Genomic DNA, 26,587 nt, shown 5'->3' on the forward strand with positions numbered 1-26,587 from the left:
TTACATAAATACATACATTACGTTATTTTTCTTTAATATTCATACATAAAAAATGGCACCAGAAGCTAAACATGATCAGCTGAAACCAGTACAAGAATTACTAGAAAGTGGGGTTGTGCCTGAAATGTACCTCCAACAGCTTAAGGATGAGCATCAACTTGGTGACGGTCCTCTTCCTTTGATGGACGGTCCGATCATCGACTTTTCGCTCCTTTCATCATTCAACTCTGAAGAGCTTTCGAAACTTCGATCCGCTCTTAGCACTTGGGGTTGTTTTCAGGTTTGTTTGCACCCTTAAGCCTTAACACTATTACACCCTCTTCCGTCCAATCTCGAGTCTCTTTTTTTTATACTTATATAATAGAATGATGTTACATACGAAGTCTTTAAGAGTCTACATTTTACGAAGTATCTATCTATTAATCTATACTATATTGAAGCTTTTTGTTGGAGGAAATTTTCCCTTTTAAACTCTTTATTTTTTTTCTAGAAGTAATAACTTGCCTAGAAAATTCATTATCAATCAATCAATACTATATACTAAAAGCCACACCAATATTGGCACTTAGTTTTTTTTGGAAAAAAATAAAGTATTTTAGAAAAAACAAATCATTTACATATATAATATAAGAAAAGTGAGAGTGAGGGATAGCTCAAGTGGTTAGAGTTTTCCTGCCGATTCCAGAAGATCCTTGGATTGATTCTCATCCCCGCCCTTGTGGCTCTCTAAACATCAATTATATATATATATATATATATATATATATATATATATATATATATATATATATATATATATATATATATATATATATATATATATATATATATATATATATATATATATATTGTATAATAGAAGATTTGATGCATCTTTCAAAAAAAAAAAAAAATACTAACAACTATAAATTTAAGAAAAAATATATTCTTATCATATTTGTGACATAGAGCTTTTTTTTATTATTATTTATTTATTTTTTTTTAAAAAAAATATGTAATAGAACCTATAAACTTCAACAAATAATAAAATGCACATATCAGCTAATGAAACTTTTGTTATTTAGAATTTTAATCATTATACTCAATACTTAACTATGTATACTTCATTAAAACTTGCCAAGAACATGCTTTATTATTTTTAGTCTCATTTTTTTTCTAACCAAATCTTGTTGTTCCATTCCATTGATATGAATAACATACGAAAGTAAATTTTTTTAATAGTATTAGTTAAAAAAATAGTAATTGGAAATTATCGTGCGTGGTACGGGACCTAACCTAATATTTATTAATTATTATACGTAGTAAGACTTATTATAATTGACTACTATGTTATATTTCTCTGGAAACTTCTATATTTTTTAATTATCAATATTTTTAAATTGAGCATAACTCGGGAATATAATTATCTAATAAGATAATAAATGAGACAATGAGTATTTGGTGTTATATATGACTTTATAAGACAATGAGTATTTGGTTTTCATAATAATTTCCTAATTTCACCGGCCAATACTATATTGATATACAAATTAATGGGCTATATAGAATATTTATGAAGAAAAAAAAAGACATTTGAATTGTTGAAGGTGGACAATCAAGTTGTAATAACAAACATTAATATTGGATCAGATTTATTATAAAAATTAAAAATAAATAGAAAAATCATTATCGCACTTGATAGTTGATACCAAACAAGCTATTAAGTATCCCGTTCAAAAAAAAAAAAACAAGCTATTAAGTACCGAGTATAATTTTTGTACAATTTTTTACGTACCTTCATTATTAGTTAGGAATTTTTAAATTGCATCGATGATGAGATGGTATATTACGGATTATAATTTTCTTAACATTAAATTATTTAGACATTATTTAAATATATATATGATACAGTATACATATTTAAGTAAACATATAGTATATAATTATGTAAATGTATTTATTTATTGAAATGTAGCGTGCTAGCTAGGTTTTTTGTTTTGTTTTTTGTTTTTTTTTTTTTTTTTTTTTTTTTTTTTTTTTTTTTTGATGTTGTTTAGAGAGCCACTAGTGTGAGGGTGAGAATCGATCCCAGGACCTTCTAGGATCAGGAGGGAAGCTCTAACCACTTGAGCAATCCCTCACTCTCAGCTAGGTTTAAATTAAACTGTGAAAACTAAGGTCTTGTGAGAAGACATTCCTAATTTTCTCTATAATTTACTTTTCACAAAAACAAAAAAAAAAAAAAAAAAAAAAAATCTGGCTAAAGCATAGAAGAATTGAAAAAGTGAAAACCCAACGTGTGGCAAAAGAAAGTAATTTAGTATGAACTATGCCAGTAATGCCTCTATGAAGGTGGTTGTGTTATTTTTTTAGTGACTAATTTAACTTAATATTAATTATGTCACATCATGTATAAAAGCAACATCATATATTAATATATATTGCTACTGTGAGCCGCCAATGTGCATGAGTACGTGTGTTGGTGGTCCAATACATTAACATTACGCATCCAAATCTATAAAATGTCGTATGTCCTGTTATAGGGAGTAAAATTTAATGGCGTATCTAGCTACCTCTTGTTTACATTCCTATTATCTCCGTACGCGTAATACTTACTGCATATATTTTGAAGTTAGCTACACACTTTATAACTCTAAAATTGGTACGGTGGTCAAATGTTTTGTTACTTAACAAAATGATCAATAGAACGTAGTATTTTGTTAACTTTATAAATATTTAGGAGCTAGCATCTAATGTATGTTATGACGATGAGTCTAACCTAGTGCTACTATGGTATTCAGCTTGTGAACCATGGTATGACAAGTGAATTGCTAGATGAGATACGAGAATTGAGCAAGGAATTCTTCAAATTGCCCCTAGAAGAAAAGGAGAAGTACTCATCAAAAGGTGATAACCTTGAAGGTTATGGCAATGACAACACAATCCGGCAAGGGAATTTCAATTGGAATGACAAACTCCATCTTCAAGTTCATCCAGACCATAGGCGTCAACTTGAATTTTGGCCAGAGAAACCTCAACAATTTAGGTAATAAAAGTAAATTGTGGTAGTGTCATTCGATTTTATCACAGATTAATTAAGAGTTTAAACTTAAAATTTTAAATACGCCTTTGTTTGTAGGGCAACTTTACATGAATATTCAAATAAGACTAAGGAAGTATCCAAGACACTCTTCAAAGCCATGTCACGTTCATTGAAGTTGGATGAGAATCGTTTCTTTGAACTATGGGGAGATGACAAAGAAGACATAATACATGCAAGGTTCAACTTTTATCCTCGATGTCCTAGCGCGAATCAAGTTGTTGGATTGAAAGCACATACCGATGGATCCGCCATTACTGTCCTTCTGCAAGACAAGGAGATTGAAGGGCTTCAAGTCTTAAAAGATGGACAATGGTTTAGGGTTCCTATCATCCCTGAAGCCATTATCATCCATGTTGGTGATCAACTGGAGGTACACTTTTATATATGTAACCGACCGTTTTTCCTTTATTTCCAAATACATCCAACAATTTAACTTTTACGCTTTTTAATGCTTTTTTTTTTAACACAAATAGAAGATATATATAGATTAAAAGGCTATAGCCTTGATATTTACATTATACATCCCATAATATATACAAGGAAAATTGATGTAGCAGCAAAATAAGCCTACTAAAAGGGCTAAGAGTAAGGCCGAAACTGATCCCCTATAGAGAACAATATATACATCAGTAATTATCCAAAAGCTAAGTACTTCCATAACTAAAATCTAAAGACTGGCAGCATTCATCTGAAGATCCCAAAAGCTAGAAATATCTATATCAACATCCATAAGCAAAGAGAAAGAACCTCTACCTCTAGGGAGTTGTTGCTTCTGCAACATTTGCTTTCTCTGACTCGTACAAATCAGAAACACACTCTAGAACCAGATAATGTGTCTTGTAGCCAACAGCCATCTCTCGTCCAAATACAGCAAGACGATGAGCCAATTCATTCCCTTCTCTTGGGATTTGAGTAACCACAGCAACCTCAAACTTAGACAGAACAGCAGCAACATCACAAATAGTTGCGGCTAACTCGTGATGAGGATTAGGACCTGGTGTCATTAGCATATCACGAAGGACTTTGGCATCAGTTTCAACAATCACCTTTTTGATCCCCAAATCTATTGCAATAGATAAGCCATCATTCATAGCATAGAGCTCAGTAAGGAAAGGTGAAATTGCATCATATTTGCATGAGAATCCCACATACCACGAACCATCAGACCTTCTAATTACCCCTCCTCCAGAAGAGACAGCAGAATTAAGCCAAGCACCATCCGTATTTATCTTGAAAAATCCTTCTCTATGTGCCTTCCAATCGGAATTGGAAGAAATCTGCTCCTTACCCTTCCTGCTCTTGCATTCCTGTAACATTGAACTTGAAATTTTATAGTCGAAGAGGAATTTAGTAAATAAAGAGATCGGACCAATCTGTTTTTTTCAAAAACCGTATTATTCCTATGCAGCCAGAGGTGCCACAAAGCTGTAACAAAAATCATTTTCCACTTCTTATCTAAACCAAGATTATAGTTTATCCAAATTTTCCAAGAAGAATTTTTAAAAATATCAAAATTAAAATTATTAGGAAGATAAACTTTGTTAAAAATATCATTCCACAAAATTGAAGAAGAGAAGCAATCCCTAAAAATATGAATATGAGATTCTGAGTAAATGTTACACCTAGAACATATAGGAGATATTAACAGCATATAGGTAGCCAAAGTTTCTGCCATAGGCAAAATCGAATGAGCACAATTCCATAAGAACATCCTATATTTAAAGGGAGCTTGAATTTTCCATAAGCCTTTCCAAGAATTAATATTAGAAGAAACTTGGCATTTTCCTTTCAAAAGAAAATGATAAGCTGATCTAACACTAAATATACCATCCTTGCTTAAATCCCAAGTGATAAAGTCCTCTAAATCTATAAATTTCGACAAAGGTGTGGCTTTGATCATGTTGAGAACATGCTGAGGTAAAAGGTGAAGGATGTCATTCAAATACCAAGCTCTATCCTTGATTATATTAGACACTTTCCAATTATCCATGTGAGGAGGAATATCACAAATCATCACATCTTTCAAAGTTGAGGAACCTAGCCAATGATGATACCATAATGAAGTAGAACTCCCATTGCCAATTCCTACCCTTAAACCCGAGGCTAATAATTCCCTGCCCTTTAGAATGTCTTTCCAAATTTGAGAATGATTAGGGCTAACATGACAATCAAAAAGACCTCCTCTCTTCAAATATTTTTCACTCAAAATCCTAACCCATAATTCGTCAGGTTTAGTAAGGATCATCCACCCTAACTTAGCCATGAAGGCCATGTTCCACAATTTTAATCTTCTAATCCCTAATCCTCCTATTTCCATAGGCTTAGTGATATGATTCCATCCTAATCTCGTGGAGTATCTGGATTTATCAACCTTATTTCAAAGAAATTTCCGACAGTTTCTTTCAATATCCTCACACACTGAAAAGGGAAGAATACTAGTTTGCATTAAATAAACAGGAAAGGAAGAAAGAACAGATTTAACCAAGGTACACCTTCCCGCCATATTTAACAACTTGGATTGCCAACCCTTGATTTGATTAAAAGTTTTATCAAGCAAACCAAAATAATCACCTTTTTTTAACTTATTAGGATGAATTTCAACTCCTAAATACTTACCAAAGGAAGAGGTAGAAGTGAAACTAAATTCATTTATTAAATCCTTTCTTATATTATAATTCATTTTTTTTGGGAAAATAACTGTTGATTTATTTTGATTGACCCTTAAACCAGAAATATCCCCAAAATCCTGCAAAACCTTCATAATTATTCTTATATTGCTTTTAGAAGCCTATCCAAAAAGGAACACATCATCCGCATAAAAAATATGTGACAAGGAAATAGATTTAGTTACCTTAATCGGCTTCCAAAGTTTCTGATTCACCTTGTTTTCTATCATGAGAGAAAGTCTTTCTAGGCACAACACAAAAATATAAGATGACATTGGATCTCCTTGCCTAATACCCCGTGAGGGAGTAAATTCAGAAGTAATCTCTCCATTCCATAACACTGAGATTTGAGGAGATGTAATGCAAAACATAATCAATTTAACAAAGTTCATAGGAAAATTAAAACCAATTAGGGTTTCTTTAATAAAATTCCACTCCAAACTGTCATAAGCCTTAGTTAGATCAAGTTTGAGAGCCATTATGTTTTTTCCTATCCTAGCTTTATGGAAAATATGAGACATCTCTTTGATTATGATAACATTATCCTCAATTCCCCTTCCATGAATAAAACTGGATTGAAGAGGACTAACCAAATTATTTAAAAAGGATCTAAGCTTAAAAGAAATAAATTTGGTTATCAACTTATAAGCAGTATTACATAACCTTATTGGTCTGAATTGAGTTAAATTAACCGGATTATCAACCTTAAGAATAAGAGAAATATAAGATTTGTTGATCTCCGGATTAAAAGAAGCATTAGAGAAACTATCAGCACATAACTTGTACAAAATATGACTCAAAGAATCCCAGTGAGCTTGGAAAAATCTTGGTTGAACACCATCAGGCCCTGGACATTTCATTGGCTCCATACTAAACAAACAATTTTTAACCTCAATCATACTAGGAATATAATTGGCTAACAAACTATTATCAATAGCCGAGAGCTTATTAGAAGGCTCAAAACAACCAAATCCTCCTCTATTCCTAATTTTTGATTGAAAAATATTTTTATAAAATTCAGTAGCAATATTTTTTAAAGAATATCATCTGTAATCCAAATATCATTCGAGTCTTTAAGGCACAAGATTTTTCCTCTACTCTTTTTTATTTTGGCTAATATATGGAAATATTTAGTATTTAAATCACCATTTTTACGCCAATTAATTCCAACCTTTTGCGCCCAAATTACTCTCTCTTTATCATAAATATCTTTTAATTCCAATAATAAATCCTTTTCCAAATTCATCAGGAAAACCGATTGTTTATTAGCTAAATAATTCTGAATACCACCTATTCTAGCCAAAAGTCTATCTTTTCTATATTTTAAACATCCAAAAATATTATTATTCCAATCCTTTATCTTATTTTGAAAATTTGACATTCCTAAAAAATAATCATCACAAGGCTCTAGCCAATTGCTAACAAAGAAACTATTAAATTCAGGATGAGAAAGCCAAACTTCCTTACAACGCAAAGGAAAAGGACCATTAATTCTAGGGTTAGTACAATCTATCAAGATAGGTGAATGATCAGAGTAGGTTAAAGGAAGATGAAAAACCTTGGTGTGAGGAAATTGATCCACCCATGCTGCATTCCCCAAAGCACGATCAAGACGCTGCCTTATAAGAGTAGCTCCCTCTCTAGCGTTACTCCAAGTAAATGGCTTACCATTATAGCCCATATCAAAGAGTCCTGCAGCATTAGTAAAATTATTCATATCTTTACATTGAGCATGTCTAAAAATTCGACCTCCAGATTTTTCATTTTGAGAAGTAACCTCATTTAAGTCACCAAATAAGAGCCACGGGGTACCTGGAGGGGGAAGATCAGATTGCATCTCCCTCCACATTCCATGCCTTTCTTTAGGCGTGGAAGGAGCATGCATACCAGTAATTAAAGCCTCATTGTTGGTGTTTTTAAAGTGAAACAACGCATGAAAAAAGGAGAAATTCTCCTTATAATCAGCAATATCAACGGTGCTTTTCCAAAGGAGCCATGTACCCCCTCTTTTGTCATTAGCCTCAATTGCTTTAAAATCATGAAAACCAAGTTGTAACATGATTTGCCTTGCTCTGAGATCATCATATTTAGTTTCCAGAAAAACAAACACAGCCGGTTTGTGAATATTGACTAAGTGACGTGCATGTGGGATAAATTCATCCCTACAAGCACCCCTTACATTCCAGAGAATGAACTTCATCCTTAAATTAGGAACAGGGCGTTGCAAGGTAACTGAAGGACGATCATTCGGACCCAGATTCGGGGGAAGGTAGTACACCTCCCAATCCTTCCAATGGGCCGACATTCCTATTGGAATTAGATCTTCCAATGACAATGGGGTCAATTGAGCCACAATTTCCCTCGGACCTTGAAGAAATCGGTAAAAGCGAACCTGCAATTGCATTCCCACCACCGCCTCCTGGGAGATGAACGTTGCGATAAGGTGATTTGCCATGTTTTGACCTCTGGTTTCTAATCGCAAGTGAAAAACCGGAATTCTTCTTGGAATTTGAAAGGGGAACGTTCGATCTCGCTCCTCCTCCCGTAGAATTGACAATGCCTCATGTTTCCTCTTCAAGGCATCTAACAACCTCACTGCACCGGTTATCTCTGTCGGGGATCCCGACCTCTTTTTGATCAACAATGTTTTTATCATTGGGGAAGTGGGAAACAACTGAAGAGTGTTCGAGGTCGACCTCGATCCCTGCTGCAATTCGTGAACTGGAATCCCTTGAAGAATCGGCTCCTTCCCCTGAGAGGTGGAATTGATTTCCTGATCCGAAACTCGGCGCCTCTAATAGGTTATCATTGGTAGAGCTTGGGAGCACAGAGGATGTTTCTGGTTTTGCATGGTTGGAAGTCTGATGGTTTTGATTTGTTGAAATGAAATCAGAATTAGGGACTATTAAAAGAGGGGAAGAGAGAGGATCCTCTGTGAGGGCCTTACTATAAGACTGATGAGTATTCAAAATCAAGGGTGTAGAAGGAACATCTAATTGCATTTCTTCCAAGTGTCCAGTGGAGTTTGACAGCGGCGCATTCACGACACCTGTTGATTCTAAAACCTTGATTGAAGAATTATCTACTAACATTTCCTCTAAAACCTGATTAGCCTCAGTAATCTCCTCTTGATTAGACTTATTGGGAGTAGAAATATTATTACTCTCTTCCACACTAACCTCCTTATTATCCTTTAAAATAGGAACAAAATCCTCCCCTCTTGATTTAATAGTAGGACCCTTCAAATTAGGATTCTGATTTATAGAACTAACTTTTTCAAAAACTTTGTTCTTTTTTTTATATACATAATTATTTTTCATATTATTGGGATCCTTCTTATTATTGTTATTATCAACAATAATTTGTTTAACAGACTTTTGGTTGTTATTATCAACCTTATTATGAGCATTATTTTTTGTAACATTTCTTCTATTGTTATTATCAACAGATTTAAAATGTTTTTTCTTGTTTGTCACCAAAGTCCATGGCCAAAACTCTCCATGAGAATCATTTTCAGCCAGAACTTGAAATGGGTTGGACTTAGAGGAAGACCCAACCAAGCTTGTGGGCTTTGTAGCCTTTATAATATCAGACTGTGGCCCACTAACTTCAGTATATGAAGAATCCAACTTCATTTGCTCTTCTGATGAATCATTTTGAGCAACACCTATACCTTTGACTTCCACCTCATGCTTTTTATTCAACATGCATTGAGATTGAACATGACCAACTTTGCCACGTGTAAAGCACAAAGAAGTGATGTTTTCATAGGAAATGTGTTGCCACGCGCCACCAATCCAAACCTTTGTCACCAAAGGTTTGCTCAAATCAATTTCAATACAAACCCGGGCGTATCTCCCCCTAGTCAATCTGTCCGTCGCATAATCCACTCGAATTGGAGTTCCTGCTAGCTTTGCAATCTCGAATAGAGCTGATTTATTGTAATACTCCACTGGCAATTAAGTAAATCTAATCCAAACATTCATCTTGTCAAAAGGATTTTCAGATACTCTAAAATTCGGTCTCCATTTCGCCATCATTAAATAATGGTCAAAAACAAACCAAGGTCCTCCAAACAAAGCCCTCTCATATTCATCCTCCATAGTGAAACGGAACAGGAAAACATTATGACCAAGGTCAATTACTTCCAACCCGCCCTTAATTTTCCACATAATTCGTGCTCGATTAAGCATAAAAGTCGGCCTGATTGATGTTCCCAGACACTTTCCCATTAATGTTAAACCCCAAGGCTTCCTCAATCGATCTAAAGTATCCTTATCAAATCGGACAGTTAAACCAGAAACTGGACCTATATCCTCATCCTGAGACCACTCAGTCGATGTTGCTACAATCTTCCTAGCCTCTTCAAACCATTGAGATGAACTAGCCACCACTTCACGAAAACTAACAACTGGAGAAGGAGATTTTTTATCAAGATCATTCATCTCCTGATCAGAACTCATAGAATAACAAAAAAGTCTAGAGAGAAAATCTAGAGAGAGAAAATCTAGAGAGTATAATAGTTGATGATGCTCACTCCACGCTTTTTAATACTTAACTTAACCATCAATATCTAAAATCACATACTAATAATAAAAACAAAAGTTAATATTTTCAAAAATATTTATTGAGACTAATTGATTTAATAAGATTTTACATTAAAAAATTTGTGTTAAATATAAATAGTTAATAAAATAAAAGTCAAACTTATTACTATGTATGTGAATATGCTAAATTCAAATAATGGAGTGTATATATTTAAAGACAGGAACTCAAATTTAATTTACTTTGGAGTATTAGTTTGTGATACTAAAACAAAATAATTACTTTCTAATAGATATGATGTATGCCTATGACACAATAAAAAAAATAATAATAAAAAAAAAATAAAAAATAAAAAATAAAAATAAAAACTTAATTGCTAATTAAGGACAACATAAAAAAAAAAAAAAAACTAACATGATTTTTTATATAAAATGTTGAATCGAAATTTATGTATTGAGTAAAGTGTAGAGGTGTAGGTATGTTAGACTACTTATGATCAAATTACATCTATATTATGTTAGACTACTTTATTGCTAATTACATCCATATTTACAATTTATTAAAGTTTTAATTGTCTATAAATACATACGTTTATACTTATTAGATTTATCAAATTTATTTCTACTCCTATTAATTAATGCTAATTTGATTGATATTACAGATTGCAAGTAATGGTATATTTAAAAGTCCAGTCCACAAAGTGGTTATAAACCCAAAATGTGACCGTATTTCATTAGCCATGCTTCCTCTTCCAAACCCAGAGAAAGAGATTGGCCCACTTAAGGAGCTCATAACTGAGGATAGGCCCCAAATGTTCAAGAGGCTCAAAGATTATGGCCAAGTTTACTTCACTTATATGGCTTCTATGGAAAGGCAAATTAATGCTGTCAAAATTAATTACTAGAATTATACGAGTAATTAATTATTAGAGTTGCCTTATGAATAATATGTGTTGTAATGTTGGTTTTATCATCATCATGTCGTATGTATTTTTATTTAGTTTATCGTTTAATAATATAGAAGAGAATTGTGCTTGTAACCTACCTTGTAGTAGTACAAATACAATACCCTAGTTTGTGCTGTGAAATTACTTGATGTACTAATAATAAGAGTGAGTTTTCGAATTAAGCGTAAAAATGCTCGGTATTTATGTCTTTAATTTAGAGTTAATGTCATCCTCCTCAGTTTTTTTTAGGAGTTATTAAACAACGCTCCCATTTTACTAGGCACCGTTCGCATTATTAATACGAACTTCCGTATATACCCCTCGTAAATAAATATTCACGACACTCATTTATAAAATCATAACTCACTTCACTCCCATTTCATCTTAAAAAAAAGGAAATGGAATAGAGAAAGGTAAAAATACACTGTAAAAAAAAAAAAAGGTAAAAATACAAAAGTGTCCATTTGATGTAAACATGAACTAAATATTAATGTGACAAAGTAAGGGTATGTTGGGTATTAAAAGAAAAAAATAAAAATAAAATACAAAAGTGTTCATGTACAATATTCAAAGATTTGAGGAAGTATAAAGTGTAGAAAAAAATTTGTTTTTTTTTTTGAAGGAAGAAAAAATTTTTGTTAAATGATATGATTGTTGTGCTTCTTAACTACCCAACACCCAAATTACAATTGTACTCCGTAGGTTTTTATAATCATAACCCAAAGTCCCAGATAACAGGTACATAGTAAATAGCTATATTCACTTATTATGATGCTTTGACGCACATTAATACGAAGTATTTGTACTCACAAATACAACTTTTTATTAGCTTCATAATATTGAAAAGTCTATATCAATAATGAGCCACACATAAAATTATATTGAAAACTCTATATCAATAATGAGCAACACATAACATAATTTTAATTGTTACCTATAGATAACTTAGACCTTGTTCTTTTGAGCTTTTGGACAAAGTAGGGATTAGCAAAGCAGATTTCAGTAGAGCAGAGCAAAGCAGATTTCAACAGAGCATGGTTTCCAACACAATGCAGAACAAAACATAACAGAGCAGCGTAGTTTTCAGTAGAGTAGAGCTGGGCAGAGCAGAGCAGAACATGACCTAACACTTACGAGTATAAGACCCAAAAATAAAAATAACAAAAAATGGGATTCTCATTTCATATAATACCACTTTGTATAATTTGTCGTAAGAATGTGGCATCGTGTTTTACGTATTACGCAGTTACATTAAGGGTTTGTTCTCATTTACTGAAGTGAACTGAACTGAACTGAGCTAGACTGAATTGAACTAAGCTGAACTGAACTGAACTGAATTTATTAATTAGTGATTTTTAACTACGAATTAGTGATCTTTGATTATTTATTATTATACATATGTGTGTATACAAATATACATATTAAAATATTTAAGAAAAATATACTATATAATTAAAACATTTATGGAAAATATAGTAATAACATGAAACCCTAAAACATTTTTAAAACATATACTATTTAATTAAAAAATAAAATTAGTTTAAGTTGTGTAGTGCTCATTTTGTCAATGAGTTTAACAATAAAAATATGTATCAAAAACATATAACCATTTGAACAATGAATTGAATTATTATTATTATTATTATTATTATTATTATTATTATTATTATTATTATTATTATTATTATTATTATTATTATTATTATTATTATTATTATTATTATTATTATTATTATTATTATATTACTATTATTATTATTATTATTATTATTATTTATGAATGCCAAGACTTATCGCTGTGTGTTGTCCTATCGGTTGGGTGTTCCATTGTTCTCTATCTCGACGTTGTGCTCTGCTTGTTCGAGGGTTTTTGCTGGAGATATTTTTGGTGATCACGCGGTGTCTTGTGCTGGTATTGTGGGTATTAAACATCGGCATAATATTGTTCGGGATACCCTTGTTGATGTTTGCTATCGTTCTGGGATTTCAGCGAGAAAAGAGGTTGACATTGGGTTGGCCGGAGGGAACGACGAGGCCCTCAGACCCGCGGATGTGTTACTTTATTCATGGGATCGTGGTCGTGATGTCTGTGTTGATTTGACAGGGTCTTCTCCTTTGACTCAGTCAGGGCTATCTGACTTCTTTCCTGGGCGGGTTGTTGCTGATGCAGCTCATCGGAAACGGGTTAAGTATGAAGCTCGATGTCAAGCGATTGGATATGGTTTCATTCCCTTCTCCTTTTCTTCGCTTGGGGAATTGGAGAAAGAGGCTGTTGCGTTACTGAAGCGGATTCAGAGGTTCTCGACGGCGCAAGACATTGGGGCTCGTGCTGCAACTCATATCTTCACTAGGGTAGGATTTGCAATAGCTAGAGGAGTGGGGGCCCAGATTGTATCTCGGCTTCCCACTAATTTATTGTAGGTTGTATGACTTTTGTTTTTGAGATAATAATAATAATAATAATAATAATAATAATAATAATAATAATAATAATAACTGTTGTTGTTGTTGTTGTTGTTGTTGTTGTTGTTGTTATTGTTGTAATAAGAGCTTACAAGAATGAAATTTGGCTTTATATCATTAGCAATATCATTAGACATAAATTGAACTAAATTGATTAGAGATGAAATAAACTGAAAATAAACGAATGAAAACAGGCCCTAAGTCACTATAATTTCTTCCAATGCATAGATCAACCGAACAATAATAACGTGCGTGATCATTAATTTGTTCAGTCTTCTTTTGTCTTCGATTTTTTCTCTATCAACTTTTCGACACACCATTTGCATAGTGGGAATTTTAACCAAATTAGATCAATTCTTTTCCTTCTGTTTTTTAGTCCAATTGACACAAATGGTTATCAACCTCATCATGGAATATGGACTATATGGTACATGCATATAGTGACTCTAATTTTAAATATTTGTAAACAAGTGCATCCCTTTAATTAACACACATAACTATTTTACTCTAGCCTCTCTTTCCTATCTTCTCTCTCTAAAACCCTAGCCTCCATTGTTGAATTTTGAAGGGGCTTCCATCGGATTTACCGGTAGAAAGCCCCAATCGTTGTTTCTTTTGCGCCTTTTCTCTTGCTTTAGGTTTATAATAATTCTTCCTCTTCTAGGAGGAATATTTCTCCCTCGAAAGACAGAGTTTTTCTTCCTCTTTAGGAGGATTTGACTCCTTCGAAAGACCGGGTTTTTCTTCTCTCTTTTGAGGGAGGATTTTCTTTTTTATTTCATGGATTGTTATAGAGTTGTTTCATGGGTAAAATTTTGTGCGGGATTGAAAAAGAGATTAATATTTCGACAACAATCGAACGGATCATACGGACATTTTCTGCACGGCTACAACAGATCGATAGACCCCCTCGCCGAAGAAGGCTGTAAATCACAACGATATAAAAGAGGGTATAAAGAATGTACGATTTGCAACAACGATCGTAGCTTTGCTTACAGAATATTTTTATTTGATTCAATTATTATGTATTTGTTAGATCTAAATCTCTTTGTAGATGTCGTATGACTTATTTATGAATCAATTTTATTTCAAAAAAAAATTAACACACATAACTTTAATCATTTATATAAATATATTTTATTGAAAAAATTAATATATGTTACTATTTTTTATTTTATATTTTTTGAAAAATACAGGTTATTTATAATAATAATAGTAATAATTAGGTGATAGATTGTAGGACTATAGGAGAACTCCTCTACTTTATAATAAGGTGGAATCATCTCTCCTATTTTTTTTTAACTAGAGCATACCCGTGCGTTGCACGGGATACATTATATGCGAAAGAAATCTATTTAAAGTGAAATGTTGGTGGTTATTGCTTATTGGTATTCCTTGAAAAAAAATTACAAAAAATAAAATCAAAAAATAGTGGGATGGGTAGGGTAGTTATGGGTGTTTTTTAAAAAAAAATTTTTTAAAAAAAGTGTGATCAATAGAATTTTAGGATTGGGGATTTGGGTGATTGTGGTGAATTGACTCTACAATTATAATATAGATGTCGTACTTTCACGAGTGAACTATTATGAATTTCAAAATAAAATGTTTACCTTTGTATAATCAGCATTTATCCTCCTCCAAAGCTAGCTTCTCTGTCAATGAATTCTCTATAATTTCCATGAAAATTCCAAATTTATTTAAATATCACGTGATATACATTTAAGTTTTGCTTTTCTATATAGTATTGGGGAGCCTTCTTCTTAAAGGGGTTTAGTTAGGAAAAAAAATAAATTAAATTACTTAAATAGATATAATTTTGGTGGATTGAATTTATTTGTGACTATTTCGAGGGGACGTATACAAATTTTTTATTTACATTTTGTTAGTGCTGTTATAAGTGTTGTTGTTTATAATTAAATAATAAACCCACCATCTTTCAAAAAAAAAAAAATAATAATAATATACCCACCAACATTCCAGCATGGCAACATACATAGCAAGAAAGCATGCATTATTTAAAAGTTTTCTAGTGATCCATAGCAATACTTTAGATCTGTAATTCTGTATCAACAAGAATCATATCTTACCTTACATTATTGTATTAATATTATTCAATTGTTATACAAAATATCTCTGCCCACTTGACATTAAAAAAAAAAAAAAAAAAAAAAAAAAAAAAAAAAAAAAAAAACTGTAAATATTGCTTAAGTAACAACTGCTGACATCATCACTGTTTACGTGTCACTCTCTTATTTATTTTTTTTCCCGCCAAAATGCAAGGAATCTGTCATACGGAGTATTGTTTTGTTTTTTTTTTTTCCCTTTTTGAGCTACCCTATTTAGCATTGTTTTGAAAATTAAATTCAAATTGAATTTTAAATTTTAAGTCTTCTGCGCATATTACGCTATTTTATTACTCCGTATTTACAAGTAGTTGTTAAAAATAGTTAATAATATAGTTTAATTGATTGTAAAAAAAATATGAAAAATGGATTTTTGGATATTGTATTTTCATATTTAATTAGAAAAGTACTAAAGATAAAGTAGTTGTTTTCTCTCAACATGTGCTAAAGTGTCTATAATTTATTTCTTATTTAAAAAGTGCGTCGCACGGCAACTAAAATTTGATTTAATAGTGATATTGTTGAAAAACCATTGCCTTTAAAATGAAATTTGGCTCGTCTGTCGTACAAATGTTTAGTTGTCGGTCTGATTCTTTCATGAAGGTTAATATCACTTGTACACTCATGAATAGGGATGGCAGTGGGTCGGGTTAAATGGGAGACCCGCGCCATCCCCGCCCAAGTGGGGCAGGGATGGAGGGAGGTTTGGCGGGTGATGGGGCGGGGATGGGTATAAAATGTATACCCGCCATGGGTGATGGGGCGGGTATGGATTTTAGAGTAGACCTGCCCTATATCCACCCCGCCCCGTACCCACCTTATACCCGCACCATATTTCTTTTACAAGAGTTGAGAATTTATGAAACTTGATATCCCCTAAAACCCAATAAGCTTGAATAGTGATAGTTCCAATTTTCTCTACCTAATTTGATATAATCGTCATTAATGTGATACAATAGAGCACCATGGCAAAGGGTTTGGGACGATTTTGGGGCGGGTATGGATGTGGATATTGTACCCGCCACGGGTGGTGGGGCGGGGATGGGTATAAGATTTTTAGGCGGGTATGAGTATGGAAGTATCATCATCCGCATCCGACCCGCCCCATTGCCATCCCTACTCATGAAGTCATGAACTTGAGGGTGAGGAATTCAAGTCACACAAGCTCAATGTAGATTGTATGGATGAATATATATATATATATATATATATATATATATTGACACAATGGATGAATTATATAAGGAAATGAAACAATAACATTTTTTTGGTCATATCAACAACCAAAAGATGGCTTAAAATTAAATAAATACGTGTCACCACAAAATTGATGTTACAAGTCTTATAATCAAATCAATAAATAAGAGATTGAATATGTGATGAATAGTTGGTAACCTCCAAAGTAAGGTAAAAATAAAACTCCATCATAATAAATCATCATAAATTAAGGGTGACAAGGAATTTTAATAAACTCATAACCGCAAAGAAATAATCTCAAGAGTAACTTCAAAAATGCTATTAAAGCCATTAATAATACAACGAAAACGACAATTATGTAGTGTATGTACCAAGACTTCCTCAATATAAGTACACCTCCTTTCCATATTTAAGCCACTGCTCTTTGTTCTACAATTTGCTTCTCAAGCAAATTAAGATAGCTGGTTTGTTATCTAAGGAGTTAAGCTTAACTTTATATATCATGGCTGCATTACCTACGGCTGCGTTCAAGCCTGTGCAAGAAGTACTCGAAAGCGAAGGCGTTGTGCCAGAGAGATACATTAAACACAAGGATGAGCATACACAAGAAGAGGGTGATGTTCTCCTTCCAATGATGGATTGTACAATAATTGATCTCGCGCTCCTTTCATCATCATCTCCTCAAGAGCTTGCAAAGCTTCACTCTGCCCTTAACTCTTGGGGTTGCGTCCAGGTTTGAAAATAACAGTCGCATATACTATTTTTATATAATTATAGCTAAACAGTACGGAGTAAGATTTATACTTTTTTTTTTTTTAATAAATTTTATACGTGAATCATGATCGAGATAAATGTAGATTTATGTATGTACGTATGGAACATAGGTTGTCAATCATGGCATGACAAGTTCATTTCTTGATGAGGTACGAGGAGTCATTAAGCAATTTTTTGCACTGCCTACAAACGAAAAGGAAAAATATTTTCGCAAAGGTAATACACTATTATACATGACATTTATTGCTCATTTAATCATTAAATGAGCAAATATTAACCTTAGATGCATCTTGCACCCGTTTAACTTGTTTTACAATGTACAGAGGCATCCGGTTCATCTGATGCGCCACTTCAAGGCTATGCGAACGATGATGTATACCAACAAAAGACTTTAAATTGGAATGATAATATGCACCTCCTACTTTTTCCATTGGCTAAGTGCAAATTTGAGCTTTGGCCTCAAAAACCTTCCAAATTCAGGTTTTATTTTGCTTTGCTTTGTTTTGTTTTTACAATGCAATTTTGGTCGTAATTAACATCTTTAACTAAGTACATATATATCAATAAAAATTAATTATTTTGAAACCTAAAATTGAGGCGAATGTTGATATGTTTTAAGAGAAACAAGATCTCCACTCGGTCTAACCAGGCAGTGCAATATGACCGGGTGTGCAAACTCAAAAAAGTTTCAATGTCAAAGATCGCACATTATAGGGTTGATTTTTAAACGTTCTCTCTATTATACTTTGGATTCCTTTTATTGTGAGCAAACAATCTAATTGATATTTTTATCATGCGTGATTGCATGGTCAGATAGGTCCACAATCCACTCAAATGTTTAATATATTTAAGGATTTTTTGACTTTTATCAACAAAAAAATCACGAAATTGTTTTTTATTACCAAAAATTTTAAAAGTTGTATTTTATCACCAAAAAATATCTAAAAATTGTTTTTTAACACCTACCGTCAAGAAAACCGTTAAATTTAACGGTTTAAAGAAAAACTCTTTGATTTTCGTGCGCAAAACATGTTGTTCATAGGTTTAGGGGGGCATTTTGGGCCTACGGTGTCAATTTGAAGTCGGAATTGACAAAAAAGATCGAAAATGGTATTTTTAAACACACAAAAAGAAGCATTTCCGATCATTTTTTTGTTGGTTCCGACCTCAAATTGGATCCGTAGGACCAAAATGCCCCCCAAAACCCGTAAATATGACGTGTTTGGCACAAAAAACGAAAAATTTAAAATATTCCGTTAGGTTTTTGACGACATGTGGTAAAAAACAATTTTAATTTTTTTTTTTGGTGGTAAAATAAAACTTTTAAAATTTTTGGTAGTAAAAAACAATTTTGTAATTTTTTTTGGTGGTAAAAGTAAAAAAATCCTATATTTAATTAAGATTTTTTTATTAAAAATTACATGATAAAATCCAAAATTTGTAAGAAATTACCTTATTAAAAAAATGTTGTAAGAAACTATCTAATAAAAGGAAAAATATTGTAAAATACTACTTTTATCCGAATTTTTTATGTTGACCAATTATTTCGGCATTGACCCACTAAAAAAAACCCTTTAAATTCACCTTAATTGGGTGTTTTTGGGGTTGGAGGGTGGTTTCAGCTTAGCGGAGGTAGTTTCAATCGGGTTGTGTTGGTTTTGACGATGAAAGAGGTGGTGTTGGAGGTGCTTTAAGGTGGGTCAATGTCGGAAAAGTCGGTCAAAGATTGAAATGCGGCCAAAGATATTTTATAAGTGGTTTATTACAAAAAAAAAATTATTAGGCAGTTTTCTAAAATTTTTTGGATTCTATTAGATAATTTCTTACAAAAAAATCCTTTAATTACTCATACTTAAATCTCTACTAAAATTTATACTTCCTATCCAAAAAGTCGAAAAATTAACTCACTAGCATTTTTTTTTTTTTTTTTAAACCATAATCACTTATATGAATGGAATTTAAAAAAGAATTTGAATCCAATTTTTTTTATACATATATGCATTACATATTTTAAGTTTAATATGCAACGTAATTGAATTGGAACTAATGAATTTGAGCTTACAGGACAATTTTAGAGAATTATACGACTAAATCAAAGATGTTATTTGACTCACTCCTAAGAGCTATGGCACGTTCATTGAAAATGAATGAGAACAACTTCTTCGAGCTATGGGGGGCTGATGAAGAAGATACAATACTTGGAAGGTTCAATTTTTATCCTCGATGCCCGACCTCGAATCAAGTCGATGGTTTAAAACCACATGGAGATGGATCTGCCATTACCATTGTCTTACAAGACAATAAGATTGAAGGGCTACAAATTTTGAAAGATGGTAAGTGGTTTAGGGTTCCTATCATCCCTGAGGCTATCTTACTCTTTATTGGAGATCAAATGGAGGTAATTATTATTCGTCATTCATGTTTTAACATTATTACTCCATCCGTCTCTTAAAGTTTACACTCCATTTTCAACTTTCACTTTACTAAAACTTATACTTACATGTATTTACAGATTGCAAGTAATGGTATATTTAAGAGCCCAGCCCACAAAGTTGTTGTAAGCCCATATAATGATCGGGTATCTTTAGCCATGTTTTGTATTCCAAACCCAGAAAAAGAGATAGGGCCTCTAAAGGAACTGATAAACGTAGATAGACCCCAATTATACAAAAGGTTGAAGGACTATGGTAAAATTTTCTTCCAATACTATCCTCATAATGATGCGGATAGGTTGATCCACACAGTAAAGATCAATTATTGATTTTTATTTGTTCCAATATAGAAATTAAACATAAATTCTATTCATGTGGATTTAGACGCTAAGCCTATCAGTTGTTAAATAATTGGTCGATTATTAATTGTTTTTCAATGATAATAGCCATATCCTCATCACCGAATTTTACATTATTGTTGTTTTACAAATCCATAATAATAGAGATGTAATCATCTAAACGCGACTCAAATGGTTTACCTTCTTCTAAATCAAACAAAGATCATGATGTCTATTTGTTTTCGAATAGTAGATGGTTTGTCACACATTTAGTCACAAATCTATCGAAGCCATCTCCTTGGCAACATCTCTTAAAACTTCATTTGAGAAACAAAGTTGAATTGCCGATAGAGCCTTCAAAAAGTTTTCCTCCCATGTATCCTTCGTCATGCTTGTATGCCGGCCTATGGGATACATCATATCACCAAGACCCTTGTGACAACTATTTTCGACCAAGATGACCTTCATATCTAATTGTCATAGGTAAAATTCACTTGCCTATCAAATTTCTCAATATTGAATTTCATTGACTTAGTTGGTCAAAATTGAATTGCCTGTAAACACCTTAAACCCTAAGCCTCAAAATTTGAAACTTGATACCAATTTTGTTTTAAAATAGGAAATGTATTTGATGTTTGTATAACAATAATCAATGAAATAATAAATAATGAGAAACCAATTAATATATTATATTATATTATATTATATTATATTATATATTTAGGGTTGAGATCCAATGCGAATGATCTTAAAATGAGAAGAATGAGAAGGAATCTTAAACGTTCAATCAAATGAATTCAACAATCCACATTTCACCTTTACGAAATGCACATTTAGTACAAATATTATGCACATTATATTAAAAGTTTATGCACATTTATTAATCCAAAGAAATGCACGTTTATTTTTTCACTATTCGAAAATCAACTTGGCTTCCTGTTAATTCACTATACAACAACAACACCACCAATCTCCTATTACAACTACATCATTGTTGGTTGTCGAATGCAACCGTGTTACTCCTAGAGCGAGGGGGATCATCATATGAAAACTCGAACTTAACATTTAATTTAAATATTGATGTTGGAAAATTTATCTCATCAAGAACCTTTAGCTTGCTGCAATAAAACTATTGTTTCAACGATTGTAGAGATAAGGATTGTGAAGAAGAGGAGAGAGAATTAGGCAGTGAGATCGACAAATGTAGTGGCAGCGAGCGATGGTTCTGGTGGGAAAAGTGGTGGAGAGAGAAAGTGAGAATTTCAATAGATTGACCATCATTATTGGAGCTTGGAGGAAAGAGAAAGTGATGAGCACTAACAGTGGTAGGAGAAGAGGCAAATATAAGAAGTTGAAAATGGAAGAGAATTTTTTTTATGCGTTGGTTTTGTTATTTTATAAGTATTTTTGCACATTTAATTCAAAATATATGCGTATTTGATACAAAACTTATGCACAAAAAATCTTTCTCATCCTTCTCATTTTAACAAACTTCTCGTAATTCGGTCAGATCATCCAAACCTACTCCATGTGTGTGGGGGGGGGGGGGAGAATTGAGAGCTTTTCAAGATCAACATAATTAATGGAGTGAACAAGATATACTGATGTACAACAAGTATACTAATGGCAACATTTTATTAGAAAAAACCTTGTTAACAAGGTATTGAATTGTGAGAGACAAACTTTTAATTTTTTTTTTTCTTTGTGACAATTTTAAAATGTTGACATTAATGATGATACGAAAAGAGGAATGAACTCATTTGACATGCACATTGATTGGTCAATGGAAAGTAAGGTAAGGTTGTGTCTTATTAAAAAAAAAAAAAAAAAAATACGAGTAGTGAATTTGTTAAAAAATAAATAAATAAAAATTTAAAGTAGGTTATTTCTCTTAAATATATAAAGTTGTTTTGAGACACATTTTCCTATTTATTACTCCCTTCATTTTTTTATAAGTTAGAGTCAGATTTGCACATTTGTCGAGACACAACTTTGATTATTAATATTTTCAATGAGAAATTAGTAAAAATTATGAAAAAAATTAATTTATAAAAGTAGACATCATGACAAATCCAACAACATATTATATGTTCTATACTGGTAAAAAAAATTAAGTCAATGATGGCAGCATACGAATAGTGGAAAATCTTAACTCTAGCTTATATAACGTAATATTAAAAAAGGATTAATAAAATGTTGAAAAATTTGTAAATTATCACCCAAATAGCAAACCTTGAAATTACCACCCGTTAAATTTTAATTTTATTTTACCACCCCTTGAATTAAAAACGTGTTTATTTTCCCATCTTTTTCAAAATTCGGTTGGCTTTTCCGGCTGTGGGCCCCACCAAACGGCTATGTTGACCCTTTTGACTAATTTTCCCCTCGATTTTTTTTCTTTAAAATAACCCTTAACTTCAATTTATATTTTCTTCACCAAATTTTCTCAGATTTTGCTACTTATTGTTAGAAGAACAAATCCCCACAATTGAAGACGCTCAATTCACATTAAGGTAAGATTTCATTTGTTCTTACTTTAGGTTCTTCGCCAACTATAATTGGGGTAATTGGGTAGATTTGGGAATTAATAGTGTTCTTGATGCAATTGAATTGGACGTTTTCAACAATTAGGGTTCTTGGGATAATTGAATTAGGCGTTTTCAACAAATAGGGTTCTTGGGACAATTGAATTAGGCGTTTTCAACAATTGATGTCAGGAATTTCACCTAGCTTTTGGTCCCCAAAGAACACCCAAAGATGGAGACATTTCACACTTTTTCCCCTTCACCGGTACATGCAAATTAAATACAGTAGGGTTTTACTTTAATAATTTCAAGGATAGTTGAACACTTGACAGAAAATTTAAGAAGAAAAAGGGAGAAGATTGATGATGGTTCAAAATTTTATTGAAGGAATTGAATGAGGGAAGTCATAAGTTGAGTGTAATAGAGTACTGAGAGGGTTAAGTCAAGAGAAAAGAAGAAAAAAAAAGGGAGGAAAGTTAGTTTGGTGGGGCCATAGATGAAAAATCCACCGAAATTTTGAAAAAGGTGGGAAACTAAATACATTTTTAATTTAAGGGGTGGGTAAAATAAAAATAAAAAATTAGCAGATGGTAATTTTAAAACAGGTCTGCTATTTGGGTGGTATTGTACAAATTTTCCAAAAATGTTTGTATGTGTTAATTTATTTGTCATGATCGAATGAGATGATCATATCATCATCAATAATAAATTTATTTGTATTACATGCATATTCATCAATTCATTTTTCTTTGGTTACTCGTCATCAATAAACGATAATTAACAATTATACTAATTTTTATATTTTATTTGGGGAGCATTGATAATGAGCTTTAGCCAGCCTTTAGGAATAGGATTATAATTCACGACGTATTTTGTGTGCGCGCGACTGGCCATCCACACCATATAACCGCTTTTAAAATAACAAAGTAACTAGTATAATACTGATCGGGTAACTCTTGTAATACTAACCGAGTAACCCCTAGCTAATACATTAATGAAATAACCGCTATAAAATTAATGAAACAACTCCTACAATAATTAGCCACACAGCCACATATAAGAATTTGTGTATACTTTGTATGGCTCTAAACTTTTTAATAGTGGAAAAATACAATTCTATGATCTAATTCATTATTTTCGGGTAGTTTATTACTTTCTCCGTTCTTTTTACTTAACTTGTTTGTTTTATCACGCTTGCCAATTGTAGACACCTAAAAATGTCTCCCCAAATCCAAACCCGATGATGAACAACCTTTCACTGTCATTATTGGTCATGTTGAGTATTTAATCTTGGAGTGCTTAAATCCATATTTCCATTTCATAAACCAACCTAACTTCTAGCCCATTTCCCCAAACCATAACTTATTTTCCTCTTTTCGTGTCTTTAAACCCAAAATAATTCATTTCGTGTCCTTTAAAATCATTCATTTCGTGTCCTTTTTATAAAAACGTTTAATAAAGTTTATTTTGGTCCATAATCTGTGTCCAATGATTGAATAGTTGGATGGGGCTTGAAAAGAGCTTTCCAACGATATATTATAAGTCCAAATCCGAGTTATAACGAATAAGTTATGGCCAAAATATTAAACCGAGCCCAAACCGAACCTAAGCCCACCTTACCTACGACCCAATGATCATGTGGAGGGTCCAAATTATTTAATCCCATTCCTAAACCAATTAGGATTAATTGGAAGCTTCTATAAGTTTTTAAAAGATCTTAATTATCCTTTTTGAAAAGATAAGATTAAATAGTTTGAAATTGAATAAAACTCCTTTTTTTTTTAAAATCCTATTTATATCTGAATTGAAAGACGTTCAAAGATAGACAGATATTATTTTCGTGCATCATAGTTTTTATCCAAATTTTATATGGTTGGATAGCCCTTGAAATTATCTTTCCAATGATATATTATAATATCAATTTCAAGCTATAACGAAAAAGATATGAATTAAATAAAAAAACTCTATCCAAAACTGACACCGTCCCACTATTTTGGCCATATCTTTACTTCTACAAAATATTTTAATCTGATTTTAATTGTTTTAGAAAGTAGACTTCAAGAGCTTTCCAACAATATCTTATTTATCTTATTTCGATTTCTGGATCAAAAGATATGATAAAAACAAAAACCGTAAAAACTGCTGTCTATCGCAAGAGTTTTAATCTGATTCGAACTCGACCTTTTCTTGATTCTTCGACCCTCTTTTTTCCCTATAAATATAGGTCATATCACCCCTTTTTCAATCATCAACAAGCTTGATCATCAAATCCTTCTCTCTTCCTCTCTTTTACACCAAAAATCATTCTCTTCTCTCTCCCATATTCTAAGCCTTATTAAACCTATATTCCTAATTACACCATTCTTCCCTTAAGCACTCCAAGGAGTCTATACTAAACCCGAGGTTCCATCCTTAAATCAAGGCGTGAAAGGTATAAATAACTGAGGGTTTGGACTAAATCAAATCTATATTTATTTAATTTAATTTTCATTTGCTTTCTATTTTTTTTTTTATTGAAGTTACTAACAGTTTATTCATGATGTAGCAATTTAAAGGAACGTGCTGAATGTGAGTAATTAATTAATTTAATTACTCTTATTTTATTTTAATATTGCTAGTATCATGATTAGGGTTATTTTATATTTGATTTGATTAACGCTATTATTGTTAAATTGCTTCCAATATTAATGTGTATTTTATTATTATTTATGATCACCATATTGCATGTTTAAAGGGAATATGTAATTGAAAATCACGCCTAATAAGATAATTTGGACAACCGGTTTAGGATCCTTTTTAATCTTGTTTTTTAATCAAGTGATCACTAATATTTTAGCATTATGTGTTGCATTAATATTAAACCAATTTAGCTTAATAATAGTTTGGAGCAAATTGAATCTTTGTTTGCATGCCTTTGAGATTGCAGGAATCACTTTTCACTATAAGAATCGAGTAGAGGCCAATACGGGCGAATGTGACTCCATGACTCACTTCGTACCATCATCCCCGATCCTCCTTTCGTGGTTCCGAACCATATGGAGTTAGTAATCTCATGGATTATGAATGGGGTGTAACCTTCACGGGTCAATCGTTGTTGTCTTTCGTTGTCCCTTATCGTGGTTGCCTTTTTATGATCCGTGAACGGTTTACAAGTTCCTTAAAAACTTTTTGGCGGCTCCCTACTTTCCTTGTCCCTAATCGTATATGTCAATTCTCACTTCCTAAGAGTGTCAAGCATATTCACCACATGCTTTTACGTAGGCGCACTTCAAACGACGCCTACACCAATACACAACTTTAACGATCAATAACTTTAAATCTACATAAGTAAAAATTATAAAAGTCATATATTATGATACTACTTATTAAGACGAATATAAAAACAACCCACACATGAACACTACTAGAATCCAGGAAAATAGCGACAAAATTTTCTACGGCAGCTAGCAAAACTGTCGCAATTTTTTTAATTTTACGACGGTTTTTGTCGTAATAT

General features: G+C 32.2%; 2 protein-coding genes across 2 annotated transcripts; both read left to right on the forward strand.

Annotated features, from left to right (window-relative positions):
• LOC145610773 (protein SRG1-like) lies at positions 1–11,418 on the forward strand. Its single transcript, XM_081666071.1, has 4 exons — positions 1–280; positions 2,781–3,025; positions 3,119–3,452; positions 10,955–11,418. The coding sequence occupies exons 1-4, from the start codon at positions 53–55 to the stop codon at positions 11,195–11,197; spliced, it is 1,050 nt and encodes a 349-aa protein (XP_081522197.1). The 5' UTR covers positions 1–52; the 3' UTR covers positions 11,198–11,418.
• A 6,106-nt stretch (positions 11,419–17,524) lies between these two features.
• Positions 17,525–20,557, forward strand: LOC145624744 (jasmonate-induced oxygenase 4-like). Its single transcript, XM_081677836.1, has 5 exons — positions 17,525–17,755; positions 17,907–18,012; positions 18,120–18,276; positions 19,861–20,194; positions 20,309–20,557. The coding sequence occupies exons 1-5, from the start codon at positions 17,525–17,527 to the stop codon at positions 20,555–20,557; spliced, it is 1,077 nt and encodes a 358-aa protein (XP_081533962.1).
• Positions 20,558–26,587: the final 6,030 nt, after the last annotated feature.

Source organism: Chenopodium album, chromosome 3 (genome assembly GCF_948465745.1).
Source record: "Chenopodium album chromosome 3, dcCheAlbu1.1, whole genome shotgun sequence".
In the NCBI taxonomy this organism is placed as follows: domain Eukaryota; kingdom Viridiplantae; phylum Streptophyta; class Magnoliopsida; order Caryophyllales; family Amaranthaceae; genus Chenopodium; species Chenopodium album.